Source organism: Ahaetulla prasina, chromosome 2, assembly GCF_028640845.1.
Source record: "Ahaetulla prasina isolate Xishuangbanna chromosome 2, ASM2864084v1, whole genome shotgun sequence".
NCBI classification, from domain to species: domain Eukaryota; kingdom Metazoa; phylum Chordata; class Lepidosauria; order Squamata; family Colubridae; genus Ahaetulla; species Ahaetulla prasina.
In genome coordinates, this window is record NC_080540.1 from 73669362 (window position 1) to 73687247 (window position 17886).

At 42.0% G+C, this 17886-nt stretch overlaps 1 protein-coding gene across 2 annotated transcripts in view; it reads right to left on the reverse strand.

Annotated features, from left to right (window-relative positions):
* Positions 1 to 17886, reverse strand: part of TWF2 (twinfilin actin binding protein 2) — a 75576-nt gene that overhangs the window by 22386 nt on the left and 35304 nt on the right. For both annotated transcript variants that reach the window (XM_058168540.1, XM_058168538.1), the window contains 3 exons: positions 12707 to 12885; positions 10747 to 10842; positions 8439 to 8543 (listed from right to left, as the gene is read on the reverse strand). In XM_058168540.1, coding sequence (XP_058024523.1) covers positions 8439 to 8543; positions 10747 to 10842; positions 12707 to 12885 — 380 coding nt within the window. The remainder of the gene's footprint in view (positions 1 to 8438; positions 8544 to 10746; positions 10843 to 12706; positions 12886 to 17886) is intronic.

Below are 17886 nucleotides of genomic sequence, written 5' to 3' on the forward strand. Positions count from 1 at the left end.
TTGAATTTTCCAGGCAATTGTAAACATTCAATGGCTCAGCAATTCAGCTTCAAGGACTTCCTGAAATCCGCTGGGCATTTATTTGCATACCCAGAAGAAAAAGAAAATCTTCATCAGGGCTTCTGGCAAAGCAAATCCTAATGCCCAGATGCAATCTACAATTTAAGTAGAGGAAATGGAAAAGACTGTGAAGCAATGATATCCCATTCTCTGGTTACCAATGATAGTCCATAAGGGTATTGCAAGTGATCTGCGGGGAATGGGAAGAAATAATGTCGTCCTAGCTGAATCATTTTTCAAATTAGGTAAATGTTCTCCCTTTCCCAAAGGCAACTTACTGCAGATAAATGAACTGTAATGAGTGCAATATGCTTACAGTTGAGAGTAATAAATCACTAGGATTTTATAAGGTTTATTCCCAATTTATGCGATTGTCTCGAAAAAGTTTTAAGTTGATGGAGTAGTCGCTATTTTTTTTTAAAAAAAAAGGTTAGAAACTGCTCCTTACACTGTTCTGTGAAATCAGAAAACCTGGCAATTTTTAAAAATGTAATGCTACTATGCCTGGACACAATCCACCTCAACTAAGCCTGAGTTTAGCACTAGTATTTGAGGCTATAATAAACATCTGAATAAAAGATACTTAGAGGATCTCTAGTGATTGAGATATAGAAGATAGATGGAAGGATGGAAGGAAGGAAGGAAGGAAGGAAGGAAGGAAGACCCTCTAAGGCCCTTGGAGAGGTCTGAAAGTCTGATGAAGCTAGCGCCTATTAAATCAGTGGCAAAAGTGATGCATTCCACAAGTATAACATAATTTAATCACTGTACTTCCCTCAAGGAAATAGAAGAGCAAGAAGTGACAGAAAGCATACCATAGAAACACTTACCCAGACTGTTTTATCCCGCAAGGCAGAGGCAGAAAGCCATTTCAATCAAACCAAAATTAAAACAAGTTTCAGGTGGTGAGATTACCAGCCGAGTGGTCTCAAGTGAGTTTGGACTTCGCTTTCTGTCATACTGGAGGAGCAGCAGAAAGTTTCAAGAGGACCTGCCAGTTGAGATGGACCCACCACTCCCTCCTGCCTACTCATTTTCCAGAAGCGGCAACATCTCCCTCGCCCTTTGGCTGGCCAACCGGCTGCTCTCTAAGCAACAGTCCAAGGGGGTTCTCAGAGCAAGGCATCGTGGTTGGGAAAGCAAAGAGCACAGCCATCTTACAGTTTGCCCCTTGAAAAATGCATCTAGAGCAGGGGTGTCCAAACTACGGCCCGCGGGCCAACTGCGGCCCGCGGGTCAGTTTTTATTGGCCCGCAGCAAATTCTGAAAGTATAATTTAATATGGCCCTTTTCGCGCTGCCAGGCTCGCGGCTCCTCCCCATGGGCAGGGAATAATGAAGGGAGGGGGCGGAGGAGGCGGTGAGCGGGAAAGAGGCTGCTGGCCGTGCCTGACCCCAGCAGTTCTACCCTCGCCTTCCTCGGGCCGCCTGGCGAGGCTCCTCGCGCCTCCCCATGTTGGACACGCATGGCGGCAGTGACAGCCATCGAGAAACAGGTGAGGAGGCGGCAAGCGGGAAAGTGGCTGCTCCCCGTGCCCGACCCCAGCAGTTCTATCCTCGCCTTCCTCGGGCCGCCTGGTGAGGCTCCTCGCGCCTCCACCCCTTGGGCATGGAATAACGAAGGGAGGGGGCGGAGGAGGCGGCGGCAAGCGGGAAAGAGGCTGCTGGCCGTGCCCGACCCCAGCAGTTCTATCCTCGCCTTCCTCGGGCCGCCTGGTGAGGCTCCTCATGCCTCCACCCCTTGGGCATGGAATAACGAAGGGAGTTTCAAGTTCATACCAAATACAAAACAAAGTTAAGATCAGTGTCCAAACCTGGTCTTTAAGACTTGTAGATTCAATTCCCAGAGTTCCTCAGCCAGCTTTGCTGGCTGAGGGACTCTGGGAGTTGAAGTCCACAAGTCTTAAAGAGACCAAGTTTGGACACCCCTGGCCAAGATGAATGAATATGAAACATTTTCCCCCCTTAAATGAAGATGATATCCACATATTGTAAACTGCACACTTCCCTGCGCTGTCTGAAATCAAGTCTGCTTTTCCAAAGGCAGACCTTTCTGCTAAAAAGGAGAAATATGTTTCTGTAATTACATCTCTTGTGACAGAATTCAACCAGCGTTTTCAAGATTTTTCTGTCATTGAAAAACAAATCAAGCTGTTCTTGACCCCCTTCCTGGTGGATGCAGAAGAAGTGGAGGAGAGTCTGCAGTTAGAACTGATTGAAATGCAATGTGATAATTCTCTGAAGAGTCAACATCAGCTTCTCTCCTCCTGACTTCTATCAGAGTTTGGATCATGCCAAGTTTCCTCTGATGAGACGCCAAAAGAATGATGAGCCTGTTCGGCTCAACATACATATGTGAACAAACATTTTCTCTGTTAAATCAGAACAAAAGCAGACTGAGATCCAGAATGACTGATAGCCATCTCTGTGAAGTTCTTCGTGTCTCAACCACCAAACTTTCTCCTGACATCCCAGCCATCCTTCAATCCAGAGGACAGCATCACTGCTCCCACTGAGAGCAATGTTCTTCACATTATAGGCGAGTTAGAAATACACACAGTAGTCATGTGTCAATATGTCACCTCTTGTGTGTGGCCTGGGCCACACATGAATTTACTAGGCTTATATACTGTTTATTGTCCAGCCGCATGCCTTTCTGAATAATTATATTTTAAAATATTACATTAAAAATCAACATAACACAAACACACACGTACACAAACATAGAGATACACATGCACATATATATAACTCACACACATATAGTATACTTAAGCCTAAACTGTGCATAGGGACTACCCAGACGGCTGAAAAAAGTGATTTCTGACAGGTTCTCACACTTTTGACTGGTCCTCACACCTACAACTATCTTTACATTTTGCACCCTATCTTGTAACTGTGGTGAAGAGAAGCAGTTGTGAAATGAGTGATATGGTTGTTAAAAATGCTGCAATGGGCATAAATGTGAGGATGGTCATAAGTGTGAGGACTGGTCAAAAATTACTTTTTTTAGCCCTCTGAGTAGTTTCTATGCCCATAGCCACATCCACTCAGTCACATGAGCAGTTAGCCACGCCCACCAGTCACATGACCACCAAGCCACACCCCAAAATAAGCCACGCCCAAAGAACTGGTACAAAAAATTTCAGCCCCGGTGGCCCGGGCCTTTGCTTATTTTTCTGTATTTGGCCCTCACTCAAAAAACTTTGGACACCCCTGATCTAGAGTAACCAGCACAATGTAGTTGAGGGTCTGGGTGTAATCGTAACTGGCCATCTAATCTGGAGTGAGTTCTATGAGAAATGGCTGCTTTGACCTGGTTAAAAGTAGGATTAGTCCAGAAAATGGAATGGAGCAAGGGAAGACTTTCTGCTGCAAACTCTAGAACCAGGGTTTCCAACCTTGGCAACCTTAAGCCTGGAGGACTTCAACTCCCAGAATTCCCCAGCCAGCTGGCTGTCTTTTCTTTCTTTTCCTTTCTTTCTTTCTTTCTTTCTTTCTTTCTTTCTTTCTTTCTTTCTTTCTTTCTTTCTTTCTCTCTCTCTCTTTCTTTCTTTCTTTCTTTCTTTTTCTTTCTTTCTTATTTGGATTTATACATCGCCCTTCTCCCGAAGGACTCAGGGCGGTTTACAGCCTGGTAAAAACAAAAAATCACAAAAGTTGCCAAGGTTGGAGACCTCTGCTATAGAAGATTGGGCCTAGCTCTCAGGTCAGCAAAAAATCTTTCCTGATGGCTTAAGAAAGCTGTGAGCAGCACTAAACTAAACTGCCAGAGCCTGTTTTAGGCAACCCTTAATTACTTCCGAGTAGTGCCCTAACAAGGAGAAATGGAAGTTGGCTGCCCCAAACTGGCCTTAACTATGACTTCTTCACATCCATAAGTATACAACGGTACTACACTACAGTCCATAGTTTACACTCAACCAAGCCTGGGTCTAGAGGCCCAAATCAGAGAAAGCAGACGATCACTTTAACGTGGTGTGTGAATTCATACTGATCTAAGTGAGGGCAATTCCTACACATCAAAAGTGAGGGCGGAATGCAAACATCTGGGCTGTCTATTCAGGCTTTGTGCGAGATAATCGATTTTCTGAGCATTCTCTAAAATAAAACGGATGTCTCATCTGCCGCCAGTGACACTGGATCACAAGTAGGGTGACCCAGAAATGGAGCCATAAACCGAAAGGGATTCTCTTCGCAACCTGTCAGAATTGTTCAGCCATGCAGAAGTGGCGGTGGGAAGCTAAGCTCCAGGCCTGTCATATTTAAAGAAAGCTGCAGAATGGGAGGGAGGGGAGGCAAGGCTGGAGTGCTACACACTCAGTTGGGGGCCCAAATAGGCTATTTGGCTGCACCTGATGTGTGCAGGTCTGATGGAAGGCTGATCGCTCTATAAAGACGCTTTGTTCTCCCTCGCTAGTAATATTTAGGTTGACAGTTGGTACAGGCTAGTTCAACAGATTCAGATTACGGAAACACGTGAAAGAGATATGCTTTTAGGCCCAGTGCCCAAAAAGGATTTGCACCCCTCTCCCCAAAGAGAAGTAGGCACACTGCTCTCTAAGCTAGTATCTTTCCTAATGAATAACTCTAGCTTTCCACCTGATCTCCAATGTGAATTCGTGCAAATATTCCAAGTTCAGGGTTTGGCAAGCAACCCACAAGAACGAGGCAGGAGTGAATTATTTGGAGAATTCAGAAATAATAATGCTCAAATCCATCCCTGGCCTACTCCAGCTGCAGTCAAAGTAGCACCTCCAGAACTTAATTTCCACATTCTTCACTTTCTCTCAAAGACACCATAGCCTGGGTGGCTTTAAAATCTTATTCCTATGGTTTGCATATGTGGGGACTCGTGTCCCACCTCTGTCCATATCCCTCAGTCAAAACCTTGAGCCTCCTGGCGGCTCACAGGCCCCGCCAATTTTATGGCAATATGATCAGCATCTCCTGGAAAGGGCTGGGTCACATATAATGGAGGAAAGAACGCTACACCACAACGGGATCGTGTGGAAGAGGTGGGATATAAAGCTCATACATAATACCAGTCAAATAGTTACCACAGTTATAAATTTACCGCACAAACAACTAAGAGAAATTTCTTTCTGCTCGCTTTCAGGGTTCTTCATCATCCGTTTCAGTAGGAGATGAAAACCTCACAGAGAGCTTGGGCCAATAAATGCAAATGGAAACACACAAGCAGCAATCTCACCCCGGCTGCTAAATCATCTTCTGATAATCGTGTGCCAGAGGGAGATGAAAGTCCTACAGTTAAGACCCGGCAGGTTAAACATTACTCAACTCAATGTACAAATCGCATTAAGGGAACAAATAAAACTCAATACTTCAAAAACTAATTCAGGAAATGACAGGAAAAAAAACAGTATATGAGGTCTCTGTTATTGTGCAATACTGGAAAAGTGCTATCGGCGTGCCTTGCATATACAGAATCTTCAAATCCGTATGAACTACGGATAGTTCTTGGTTAATAATGGTAACTGGACTTGAACTTCCATCACTAAGTATGTGGTTGTAAAGCACAACTTCAACACTAAGCAATGGCAATCATGTAACAGTGGAACAATGCCAGAATTGTAAGTGTGAATCAGGTGCCAGGCACCCATATTATGATCATGTGACAATGGGGATGCTGCGGTGGCTGGATATTTGAGGACTGGCCGTAAGAACCACTCATTCGTTAAATCTAAACAGTCACTGAATGAGTGGTCATTAAATGAGGACTAGCTGTAATACTGTGCTATCCTTTTACCATGAATGTTTTGGTTCAGATTTCATACAGCTGCATTAGTTCAATTTTCAACTCTTAATGTGTGATTACAACCTCCAAACCAATGCAAAACTATTACGTGACTAGGTCCAGATTTAAGTGAAGGCTTTAGGAATTAATCTGTGTTCTTGAAAGAAAAACGGCATCTATATCTAACAAGTAAATAACCACATAAACAGCTGAATGTTCAATAGCATGCAACCTATGCTGTCGAAGTAACAACAGGAAATCGGTATACGAGCATTGTCTCTCCTTTATGGTAGGCAGATTAAATATTATTCCTCCAGCCATTATTTCCGGAGGAAACCCAAGTTTCTCCAGGATTCAAGATAGTGGTACTTTGTAACTGGGAAGACAGGCTTTACCTACTCCTAACCACCAGTTGTTTGAGTTGGGTGATATACTTGAAACCAATCAATCAATGAAAACACGATTAGTAAGAAAAACATAGCTGCTCAAGTGTTGCAGGTCACCTACAGGATAGCAACTGCCTTGGAAATGATAGCTGCAACCCTTGGCATTTCTCCCATACAACAATGCTCTGAACTGATCAAGGGTGGAAAAGCAAAGAAACCATTCCCCCCCCTCCACAAAGAATCAATGAAAACACGATTAGTAAGAAAAACATAGCTGCTCAAGTGTTGCAGGTCACCAACTGCCTTGGAAATGATAGCTGCAACCCTTGGCATTTCTCCCATACAACAATGCTCTGAACTGATCAAGGGTGGAAAAGCAAAGAAACCATTCCCTCCACAAAGAATCAATGAAAACACGATTAGTAAGAAAAACATAGCTGCTCAAGTGTTGCAGGTCACCAACTGCCTTGGAAATGATAGCTGCAACCCTTGGCATTTCTCCCATACAACAATGCTCTGAACTGATCAAGGGTGGAAAAGCAAAGAAACCATTCCCTCCACAAAGAATCAATGAAAACACGATTAGTAAGAAAAACATAGCTGCTCAAGTGTTGCAGGTCACCAACTGCCTTGGAAATGATAGCTGCAACCCTTGGCATTTCTCCCATACAACAATGCTCTGAACTGATCAAGGGTGGAAAAGCAAAGAAACCATTCCCTCCACAAAGAATCAATGAAAACACGATTAGTAAGAAAAACATAGCTGCTCAAGTGTTGCAGGTCACCAACTGCCTTGGAAATGATAGCTGCAACCCTTGGCATTTCTCCCATACAACAATGCTCTGAACTGATCAAGGGTGGAAAAGCAAAGAAACCATTCCCTCCACAAAGAATCAATGAAAACACGATTAGTAAGAAAAACATAGCTGCTCAAGTATTGCAGGTCACCAACTGCCTTGGAAATGATAGCTGCAACCCTTGGCATTTCTCCCATACAACAATGCTCTGAACTGATCAAGGGTGGAAAAGCAAAGAAACCATTCCCTCCACAAAGAATCAATGAAAACACGATTAGTAAGAAAAACATAGCTGCTCAAGTATTGCAGGTCACCAACTGCCTTGGAAATGATAGCTGCAACCCTTGGCATTTCTCCCATACAACAATGCTCTGAACTGATCAAGGGTGGAAAAGCAAAGAAACCATTCCCTCCACAAAGAATCAATGAAAACACGATTAGTAAGAAAAACATAGCTGCTCAAGTATTGCAGGTCACCAACTGCCTTGGAAATGATAGCTGCAACCCTTGGCATTTCTCCCATACAACAATGCTCTGAACTGATCAAGGGTGGAAAAGCAAAGAAACCATTCCCTCCACAAAGAATCAATGAAAACACGATTAGTAAGAAAAACATAGCTGCTCAAGTATTGCAGGTCACCAACTGCCTTGGAAATGATAGCTGCAACCCTTGGCATTTCTCCCATACAACAATGCTCTGAACTGATCAAGGGTGGAAAAGCAAAGAAACCATTCCCTCCACAAAGAATCAATGAAAACACGATTAGTAAGAAAAACATAGCTGCTCAAGTATTGCAGGTCACCAACTGCCTTGGAAATGATAGCTGCAACCCTTGGCATTTCTCCCATACAACAATGCTCTGAACTGATCAAGGGTGGAAAAGCAAAGAAACCATTCCCCCCCCTCCACAAAGAATCAATGAAAACACGATTAGTAAGAAAAACATAGCTGCTCAAGTGTTGCAGGTCACCTACAGGATAGCAACTGCCTTGGAAATGATAGCTGCAACCCTTGGCATTTCTCCCATACAACAATGCTCTGAACTGATCAAGGGTGGAAAAGCAAAGAAACCATTCCCCCCCCTCCACAAAGAATCAATGAAACAGAGAAGGAAAAGTGATGAGAAAAGAAATGGAAAGCATCAACCAGAATATTCCTCTACTTCAGACCCTTTTCTCTCCCTTTTAAGCACTTTGCACTCCCCATTTTCCTAGCTGCAGCACACAGGTCTTCCGTCCAAATGGAAAACACGAAAACTATTATGGCTATCCGACAGCCTCCAAAAGCAAACTTTTATTCCTAATTGCACCTGAACAAAAATGCATGACTTTTAAATGCCACTGTAACAGTTTTACACACAAAGCACCAAGGAAAAATTGTAAAATTGGAAAGAAAGAACTATAGCATAATCAACAGCTTGGTTAACTTTCTTCTTACCTCATTGATGCGGATCTGCTGAAGCTCTTGTTCGGCTACGGTCAGAGGAGCTGGAGCAGAGGAAGAAGACACGTGCTTTTGGTAGCCACTGAGCGAGATGTCCTCCTGTGGTCCAACAAAAAAGCAACCACACAAAAAGCATGAAACTGGTTCAAAGGCAAGGTACATTCATAAAATGGCTGCCTTAATTAGTTGGGTTAGCCACGAAAGTGCGAACCAATGCAAACCGGCAAAGTTGTTCTTTATAACCTCCTCTAGCCTTACAAAACGTTGTCTATTACATGGGTGACAAATTCGCTTTGTCACGGCAGCATCACATGATGTATCGTGACTTCCCCCCCTTTTGCTAAACTGGGCGTGGGCATGGCCAGTGTGTGACGCATTCGGCCCGCACGTTTTGACACCCCTGGTCTATTATCTCAGCTTTTCTTTTTGTTTAAGGGGTGCAGGAAGAGCTTCAGAAAAATGACTGAGGTGAAGCTCTATAATTTTTATTTTGTAAGAAAGCATTTGGGAGCTCTACGAGGACCAGGAGGCCTTTTCTGAAGTACAAATTATGCTTGAGGTTGGTGCTCTGTAACACACTAGTTTTCCCATTCATTTTTAAAAATTACAATATTTTTAAATATTTTTAAAGTATCAGATGGAAGTAGGGAGGCTGGGAAACACTGAAGGAAAGTCATTGTAAATTATGGGTACCACTTAGACTTGCATTATATAGCGGTCAATGTGCCATGACACATTTCTCAACGTATCTTCTTAAATGAATCTCCACTTGCTGAGGTCATCTGAGGTGATTTGACTACAGCTGCCTCAAGATTGCCTTTATCTACTCAGGGTTGGGCCTTGAAGCTGCCCAGACTGGAAACTTTGGCTGATCCAAAATTGGGAGGCCAAGTTGATTATGAGAAGAATGTGAAGAAATCATATCACAGTTGTGTTTATTGCACTGCACTGGTGTCAACTCACTTCTGGACTAAATATAAATTGCTGGTCATTACTTTAAAATTCTCCATGGCAATAGAGATCTGAAAGAACATCACTTTCATTCCTCCATATTTCTTAAGACTACCTGAGGAGGTTCGCCTTCAGCATCCAGGGACTTGACCGGTGGTGACACAAACATTTTAAAGATGAATTTTAAGGCCCTTCTCTATTGCTGCGCTACATCGTTGAAATGCATTCCCTTTAGAGTTGAGCAGTCCAACACATTTATTAGCTTTTTAAAAAATCCTCAAAATGTCTTTTCACTGTTGATTAAATGTTAATTTTATTATTTTTACTGGTTTAGTTCTTTTTGTGGGATTTAATGCTTCGATTTTACATTTGTTTTACAGTACTATGAGCCAACAAGAGACTTCAGTGATCCAGAGGCCTATTAACTTCAGTAAATAAGCAATAACAAAAGAACTCTACTAGATGGTGGATCTAGGATAGTTGCTTGAGGATTTCACAAATCATATTGAATGACAGATCTTTGCAGATTTCAGTTATAGCACTGTATGATCTAATAATGTACTATCATTTGACGTACAACACTGCCCCCTTCTGGCACTTTCAAAAACGTTCCAGGTCTATAAGCATTTTTGCTGGGTTTTCTGGACAATATATAAAATGTGTTTAGCTAGTCAAATTTTATACTGGAGAGTATACAAAGCATTTAGATAATCAGTAACTCCTAGTTAACAGCCAGACTTATGCCAATCCACAATATGAAACTGTCCCTTTCTTTTTATCAGGTTATGACTGTATTTGAATTTGGAGGAAAGAGACTAGAGCAGGGAAGGGCTTAATGCAATGCATGCATTCGAATTTCTACCTTCCAAGTTAATGAATTAGTATAGTCAGCAAAGCAGTCTAAAGACTTTGGGGCCATGCTTCCTCTGAGCTGAATGTTATAAACAAACAAAATAACAGAAAGGACAAAAAAAAAGCAGGCTAGAGACAAGCAATCTTCCACAGGATATAAGTGCTCACCTCTGCTCTTATGGCACAAACAGATCACCTTGCCCACATCTTTATCTATCTTATGTCAATGTCTCAAGTCATGTACTCAAAGTCCCTGCACTCATTTTATCAGGGTTCAAACTGAGCATATGCTGCAACAGTGAATCAGACATATGGCAAAACAGAAGACACAGCTCAAGTTCTTTTTTTCTGTGCCGTCAGGATCCTTGCAATTTTAAAGCAAGCACTTCAAAAAGAGTAGATGATAAATTCTAGTCTGGCTTTTAGAAGCAGGACTCCAAACTTCAACAGTTATGACTCTGATTGTTCTGATCTCAGTGGATATGACCAACTGCCATACCTTTACTGTCCCAAAGAGTTCATCCTTAATGTGTCCTCCTCCAAACTCTTTCTTTACCGTCGCTCGGGTTGCTGCGTAGAGCATCTTGAGTCTAACCTTGTTGCAGAGAGAAAGAGAAGAGAATATGAACTATAGGAAGACATTAATGGCTCCTAACTATCAGAAGTCTAGTTCACAGTGGCTAAAAAAAAAGAGTTGCAGGATTATTTAGGGTTCTGAAACCCATCAAAAGGACCTTTCATATTTGGAATTACAGGGACTTTTAAAACCAATATTTATATCAAAATGAATTTGTTAGCTCCATCTTCCCCAGAATCACCTCCTGAATGCGTTGTGCAACTCCCAGAATTCCCCAAACAGCACAGCCATGCTGAAAATTCTGAGAACTGAAATTTATACAATTAGAGGTCTTTTCCCCCAAAACTGACAAGAGCTATGCTGGCTTTTTTGAATAATCACAGATTGCTTAATCCGTTATAACAAAACTAAACATTAACAACTTTTTTGTGTCAAGGTTTGTAGTGCTCAGTTTTGTCATGTACATCTTTTAAGACTGAATACGAATATAAATGGAAGGGAAGTATTTTTCTTTCACTCTGGACTTCATTAATTAAATAGGCCGTCAAGTCAGCTCCTGATGACTTAATGGAAGGTCCATGTCATTTTCTTGGCAGTTCAACTTGTAACCTTGGGATTTCCTGGTGATCTCTCTCCAAGTACTAATGAGACCTGATCTTCCTTGATTCAGAGATTAGAGAAACTTGATTACATGCTGCAACATACCTGGGAAAACTTCATTTTTTCTCATAAAGAAGTAATCCAATTTGTTGGATGGACGGCATCATATTGTAGGCTTGTGAAACACGGGGCTGAATGTGAACACCACTCAGAAGCGACTGCTGATCCAGAATGTAGAATGACAATAATGGAAATATAGGACCCCCTACTATGTAAGCTCCAATGGTTACCAGCTGCCTTTAGATGCAATTCAAGCATAAAGCCTAACTACTGGTATTTGAGGAACCGTGTCCTGAAAAATCTGCTTTCCTGTGCCCTCCAGTGGACTTGGCTTGCTTCAGGTCCCATCAATGTCACCTAGTGGGGATTTTCTGTCACTGCACTTGCCTTTTGGAAAAATCACCTTTCAAAGATTTGCATGGCCTCCCCATTTGCTCGCCTTCAGCTGTTCTCTAAAAACTGACCCTTCTCCCAAGCCTTCAATTGTCTGCAATTGCCGCTTTACCCCAGATCTAGAAGATTGTTTGAAAAGTTATTGTTTTATGGAAATTGTTTTTGTGGAGTTCTTTTATTTTGTGGAAGCTGCCCGTAGTTATTAGAAATTGCGTGCCCTTGAAATTTAATAAACAAACCATGTAGTCTTTACCAATTTAGCGACTTCTAGGTACGTTGGACTTTAATTTTCATAATCAGCTGGTAAGATTGGGTAAAACAGCTCACATCTGAATTGTTTCAAATTCAGAATGCCCTGTTTCAAAGTTGAAAAAAGCTGTTATCACATCAGAAACAATCTGCTTCAATCATCTGGGGGAAATTCTGAGTTCCCAATGATCGGTTGAGCTCCAAGCTCTTCCATTTTGAAGGAGTCTGCATTGAATGAGAAATGCCTGTTCCACATTTGTAACAACTGCTTCTAAATCAAGCAGCTTTGCATACGTGATTACCATGGTCAAACTCTATGCTGACTAGAGATAATGGGAATCGTGGACACTTGGAAAGTTCCTGGCTGGCAGTGAAGGAGCTATAGATTAAACAGATATAAGGCACCTGCAACCACCAACTTTTAGCGGTTTTGGATTGGAAAAGGGAAGTAGAGCAACCTCAATGCTTCCGAAGAGCACTTTGCATACCTTTTATTCTTCAGCTTACCATCTAAACTAACTAGCAGGAACCGGATGTTCTTAACCTGTATTCTGTGAGTAGGAATAAGTTGAAATCTTACAGGAGAGTTGTCAGGTGACCAGGAGATGAAAAGCCACTCATAGCCCTGTGCATTTTGGGTATCCAGGCGATAAAGAATGTAGCACGGCTGCAGTTCATCTAGCAGAGGAAGCACAAAGGAATCGTAGTCCTTATCCCAGTGCCGAGATAGTTCCTTGGAGGCGCCAAGCACTAACTGCTCTGGAAGTCAATGTAGGAGAAAGAATGAGTAAGCAAAGGAGACATTGCATTTGATACATCACTATGTACCTGATCTTTATTTAGAATTAGGATGGGGAGCCTGAAGCCATCCTCCCATCTTCCATAGACAATTTATTTAGTAATGAAGGATGATGGGAGTCAACAATATTTATAGGGTAATAGATCTTCTATCTTTATTCTGAGTAAGGGCTGGAGCATTACAGACACCAAGACAATAGGGAATAGTTCTCGTTTCTTGTTAAGGCTGGGAAAATCTGGGGTTTCCTTCCTTGTGGTAGCCTCCCAAATTTTGAAACACGCTTCCAGTAGAGAAATGTTAAACCCACTTTTCCTGCATTTCACAAGATAACCAGACTGAGTGTTTATCTTGTGTATGCATGGATCAAAATAATCCAATCTTTTATTACGATCATAGGCAGCATTTTGTATGTGTGTGTGTCTGTGTGTATGTAATTTTTTACTGTTAGTGTTCTGATTAAGTTTTGATCCTTGCTTTGATGTTATCGTTCAAAGGCTTGACTGGTTGGGAACAGAGCAGTGTTTGTTAGTCAAACATTTCTTGGCATAAAACTTTAATGTGCATGTTAATGAAAAGAGAATGAGGTCGGCCAAGAGTACACCAGTTCAATGTACTTAATGAGATAGACGTTAAGGGAATGAATATAAAACAATCTGTCACTGCTCTGCCAAAAAGCTTTAGCTCCAGAGTTCTGAGACTTCAATGTTCAGGTTGCGATCTCATGAAAATATGGACTTCTCCCTAAAGCTGCTAAGGCAACATGATGACACCATGGCTGGCTTTTGCCTTAGAATAGATTCTGCCTCCGCTCTCGATAGAACCCAGCGGCTCTCCTCCTTAGTTGGTTCTTTAGACTGTGATTAGTCTAAAGAAGACTTTAGACTTTAGACTGTGATGAACAGTCTAAAAGACAAGAATGTCTATGGAGATTCTCAGTCATCCGGATCAGGGATCTCCAACCTTGGCAACTTGAAGCCTAGAGGACTTCAACTCCCAGAATTCCCAGCTTTGCTGGCTGGGGAATTTTGGGAGTTGAAGTCTGCTAGGCTTCAAGTTGCCAAGGTTGGAGATCCCTGATCCAGATCATGGTTGTTCCAAAGGGCTTTTTTTTTTCAAGTGGCAACTTCAGCTCAGGGCTGAAGAACCTTCTTGGATGAGAAGCGAAACGTCTTCAAAGAAAAAACCAGAAAGTCCAGTTGCACTTTGGGGGGAAAAAAGAACCTCTTATCCTAAAAGATAAGAACTTGTGTCTTCCTCCTTCCCCAAATTGTATGACCGGAAGACTTGAGGGTTTCAAAATAAAACCAACCTCCACCTCATCATTGTTTTGCTTTTTGGAGAACACTTATGCTTATCAGAATTGTAGTGCTTCAAGAAGTACTTTGGACCATTAAAAAAAAAAAGATGCAGCTCCTTTACGAGCAGATTCTAGGGAGCAGAATCCATCCTTGTTTTGCATGAAAGATCAAAAAAATTGATCAGCTATTTAAGGAAGAAAAAAAAATTGTCATAATCTGGTAATCCCAATAGGCTACAAAAAAGTTTACCATTGTGGGTCACATCTTACAAGAGAGCACACACAAAGGGATCACCACTAGAATGAACATTTATTTATTTAATTGGCTACGCATCTCACAAAAGTCACTCTAAGCTGCACACATGAATTAAAACAATAGTTATAAACAATGACTCATGATGCCCAAGATAAAGAGTACATTTCAGTCAGAAAAAAAAATATTTCAACAGCAGAGTTTGCCTAACCTCCTGGCTCAAAGATCTACCATTAAAGCACAGAGCAGAGAGTTTCTGTGCTGGGACCTTGAAGGACCAGTTTTCCCCAATGCAAGGACTGATTTTGTCCAGCAGAATTATTTAATATAAGTAGGTTGGGTATTATGTTTGAAGGGAAAGAGGGTATACCTGTTTCTACATTTCTATAGGAAGTATAGATACTCCTGGCTGGGGTGTCCCATGTGATTATTCTGAAATAAAAACACTAGCTCTTAGTTTGAATATTTTAGCCATAATTCTGCCAGGAACCACTTGGCAACCGTTTTATGTGACTGAACAATATTTGTCTGTTGCATCATCTATTTACAGCATTGCACAGTTTTCTATAATGACAAGATTGAGCAGCATGCTTTAGGGAGCACCGGCTCTTATAATAACTCATTTTCCTATTTCTTCTTAATATACCAAAAATGAAAACGAAGTCCAGAAGGTCAAAGAGCTTGCCAGAATAACTCCCACAGCAGTTTTTTTTACTTGGCTCATGATGTATGGATGACTACTAGCCATTCTCAGGAATCTTGATTCACCTTGGCCCTTTGACTCCTTTATTTATAGTAAACCCTTTTGATCCTTTTCTAAGCATTGTTCTGCCTCCCAGAGTTTCATAAACTGGAAAAATTGAGCATTAATGTGAGAACTTTTCCTTGCTTTCATCTAACTATGGTACCACCAGTGGTGGGTTGCTACTGGTGCGCACCAGATCGGGTGAACTGGTAGCGGCAGCAGGAGGCTTCACCCACCCGCCTGGACACTTCGGCGCATGCAAACCGATAGCGACGGGATTTGGAACCCACCCCTGGGTACCACCAGGATCTGATAACTTCATTTTCTGCCTCCCTCTGACTTCCAGCCCATACCTGAGGTTGCTTTACATCAGTGTTTCTCCAACTTGGCAACTTTAAGCTATACAGACCATTCATTTTAAAAGTTGTTGAAAAACACATTTAAATCATCCTTAGCGTTAATATAGAGCAGTGATGTCAAACTCAAGGCCCGGGGGCCGGATCTGGCCTGCGGGATGCTTAGATCTAGCCTGAGGGGCCACCCTGGAAATAGTTAAGGACTGGCCCACGATGCTTCTGCCAGTGAAAACGGAGCTCAGGAGGGCTGGGTGTGGCCTTCCCAAGCTGTTTTCACTGGCAGAGGGTTGCGGGAGGCTGTCCCAGCTGAAAACGGAGCTCGGGAGTCTCTTTTTGCTGGCAAAGTGCTTGGGCCACCACAGTCCCTCCCCCGACATGAGTGACATCATGCTGGCCACGCCCACCCTAGTCCCAAGATCAAACCCAACCCTGATACGGCCCTCAATGAAATCAAGTTTGACACCCCAGATATAGCGCTTTTCCTGTTTATTCCATTTCTCCCTCGTGGGTTCAGTCTGACAGTCTCCACAGACCTTTTTGCTGGAATGCTGACAGGTGAGCCCTGGCAGCAGGAACTTCATAGGGACTAGTGGGGTGCTAGTGAAAGCATGCCCCCTCCGTGTTCTTAGGCAGCTTCTTCCAGGGCCAGTCTAATTAGGCTCAATTAGACCATTCTAATTAGCTCAAGCCAGGCTCTCTCTCTGTACCTGCTAGGTCAGGCTGAACAGCAGCTGACCAACGTTTGCTCATTGCATCAGAGTGATCAAGCATATATCCCTACAGTATGAAAAGGATACATCCAGGAAAGTTGCACCATATATTCCAAATGGAAAGGCTTCACTTCAAGTCTCATCTGACAGTCACATTAGGAGCAACTTCATTGCACCGTAGTGCAGGAATTCAAAAACAAATACCACCCTTGTAACTAAACAACTCGAAGAATGTAATGACCTGGGGCAAACAAAAACAAAGCCAAGATAATTCTATCTGCATACTTCTTTTTTTTTTTTTTTTACAACTAAGACTATGAAGAGTTCAACTGGCAGTGAAAGTGCTTTAATCAAAATAGAAAAAAAAAACATGTTACACTTACGATGCTTCTAAATACTATATTCAAGCTTTTCACAAAGCTGTGATAGAGATTTTCTCCCCCTTCTATTTAAACATGTCCAATTGTTGGAGAGTTCCTGGACAAATCTCTCCAATTTTCTTGGCAAGGTTTTTCAGAAGCGATTTGCTGTTGCCATTTTTTTAGGCTGAGAGAAAGTGACTAGCCCAAGGCTACCCAGTTGGTTTTGTGCTTAAAGCAGAACTAGAATTCACTGTCTCCCAGTTTCTAGCATGATGCCTTAACCACTACACCAAAGAGATTTTCTGTGGTAGAGATATATAAATCTTTTCCTTGCACATGTCTGGAAATCACTTTTCTACATGAATGTATTACCATGAATCTATAGTATTACCATTCTTCTTCCCAGTCTAATTTCTGCCAATTCGCTAATAATTCGATAATTAGACCTCTGTGACCCTTTTTATGTAGAATAGAATAATAGAATAACAGAGTTGGAAGGTACCTTGTAGGTCATCTAGTCCAACCCCCTGCTCATGCAGGAGACCCTATACCATTTCTGACAGATAGCTGTCCAGTGATGAAGCTCCCACAACTTCTGAAGGCAAGCTGTTCCATGGGTTGATTGTTCTCACTGTTAAAAAATTTCTCCTTACTTCTAGTTTGAATGTCTCCTTGATCAGTTTCCATCCATTATTCCTTGTCTGGTCTTCTGGTGCTTTGGAAAATAGGTTGACCTCTTCCTCTATGACAGCCCCCCAAGTACTGGAACACCTTCTCTTCATTAGGCTAGCCATGCCCAGTTCCAGCAACTGTTCTTTATATGTTTTAGCCTCCAGTCCCCTAATCAACTTCGTTGCACTTCTCTGCACTCTATTGTCTCAACATCTTTATAGTTTTAAAACTCCTTGTACACATTCTAGATTCCATTTCCCCCAAAGAATATTTCAAAATGTACAGACCTGGATTGGCATCAAACGTTCAGAGAAATGCAAACAATAATTCAGCAAAAAGTAATTTCAGATATATAGTTTTCAAGTGATGACACTTCACCTAGGTTGACACATCATGTAAGACATCATTACTTTTACCCATGTTTAAAATAAACCATAAAAATGCTAACTCCTAAATCATGACTTACAAAGTGTAATAACATCTCACTAAATCACCTAAAAAATTATTGATGGCTTGAAATCCTCTCATCCTGAAAGGTAGCATTTGTTCTATAATGTTAGTTTATT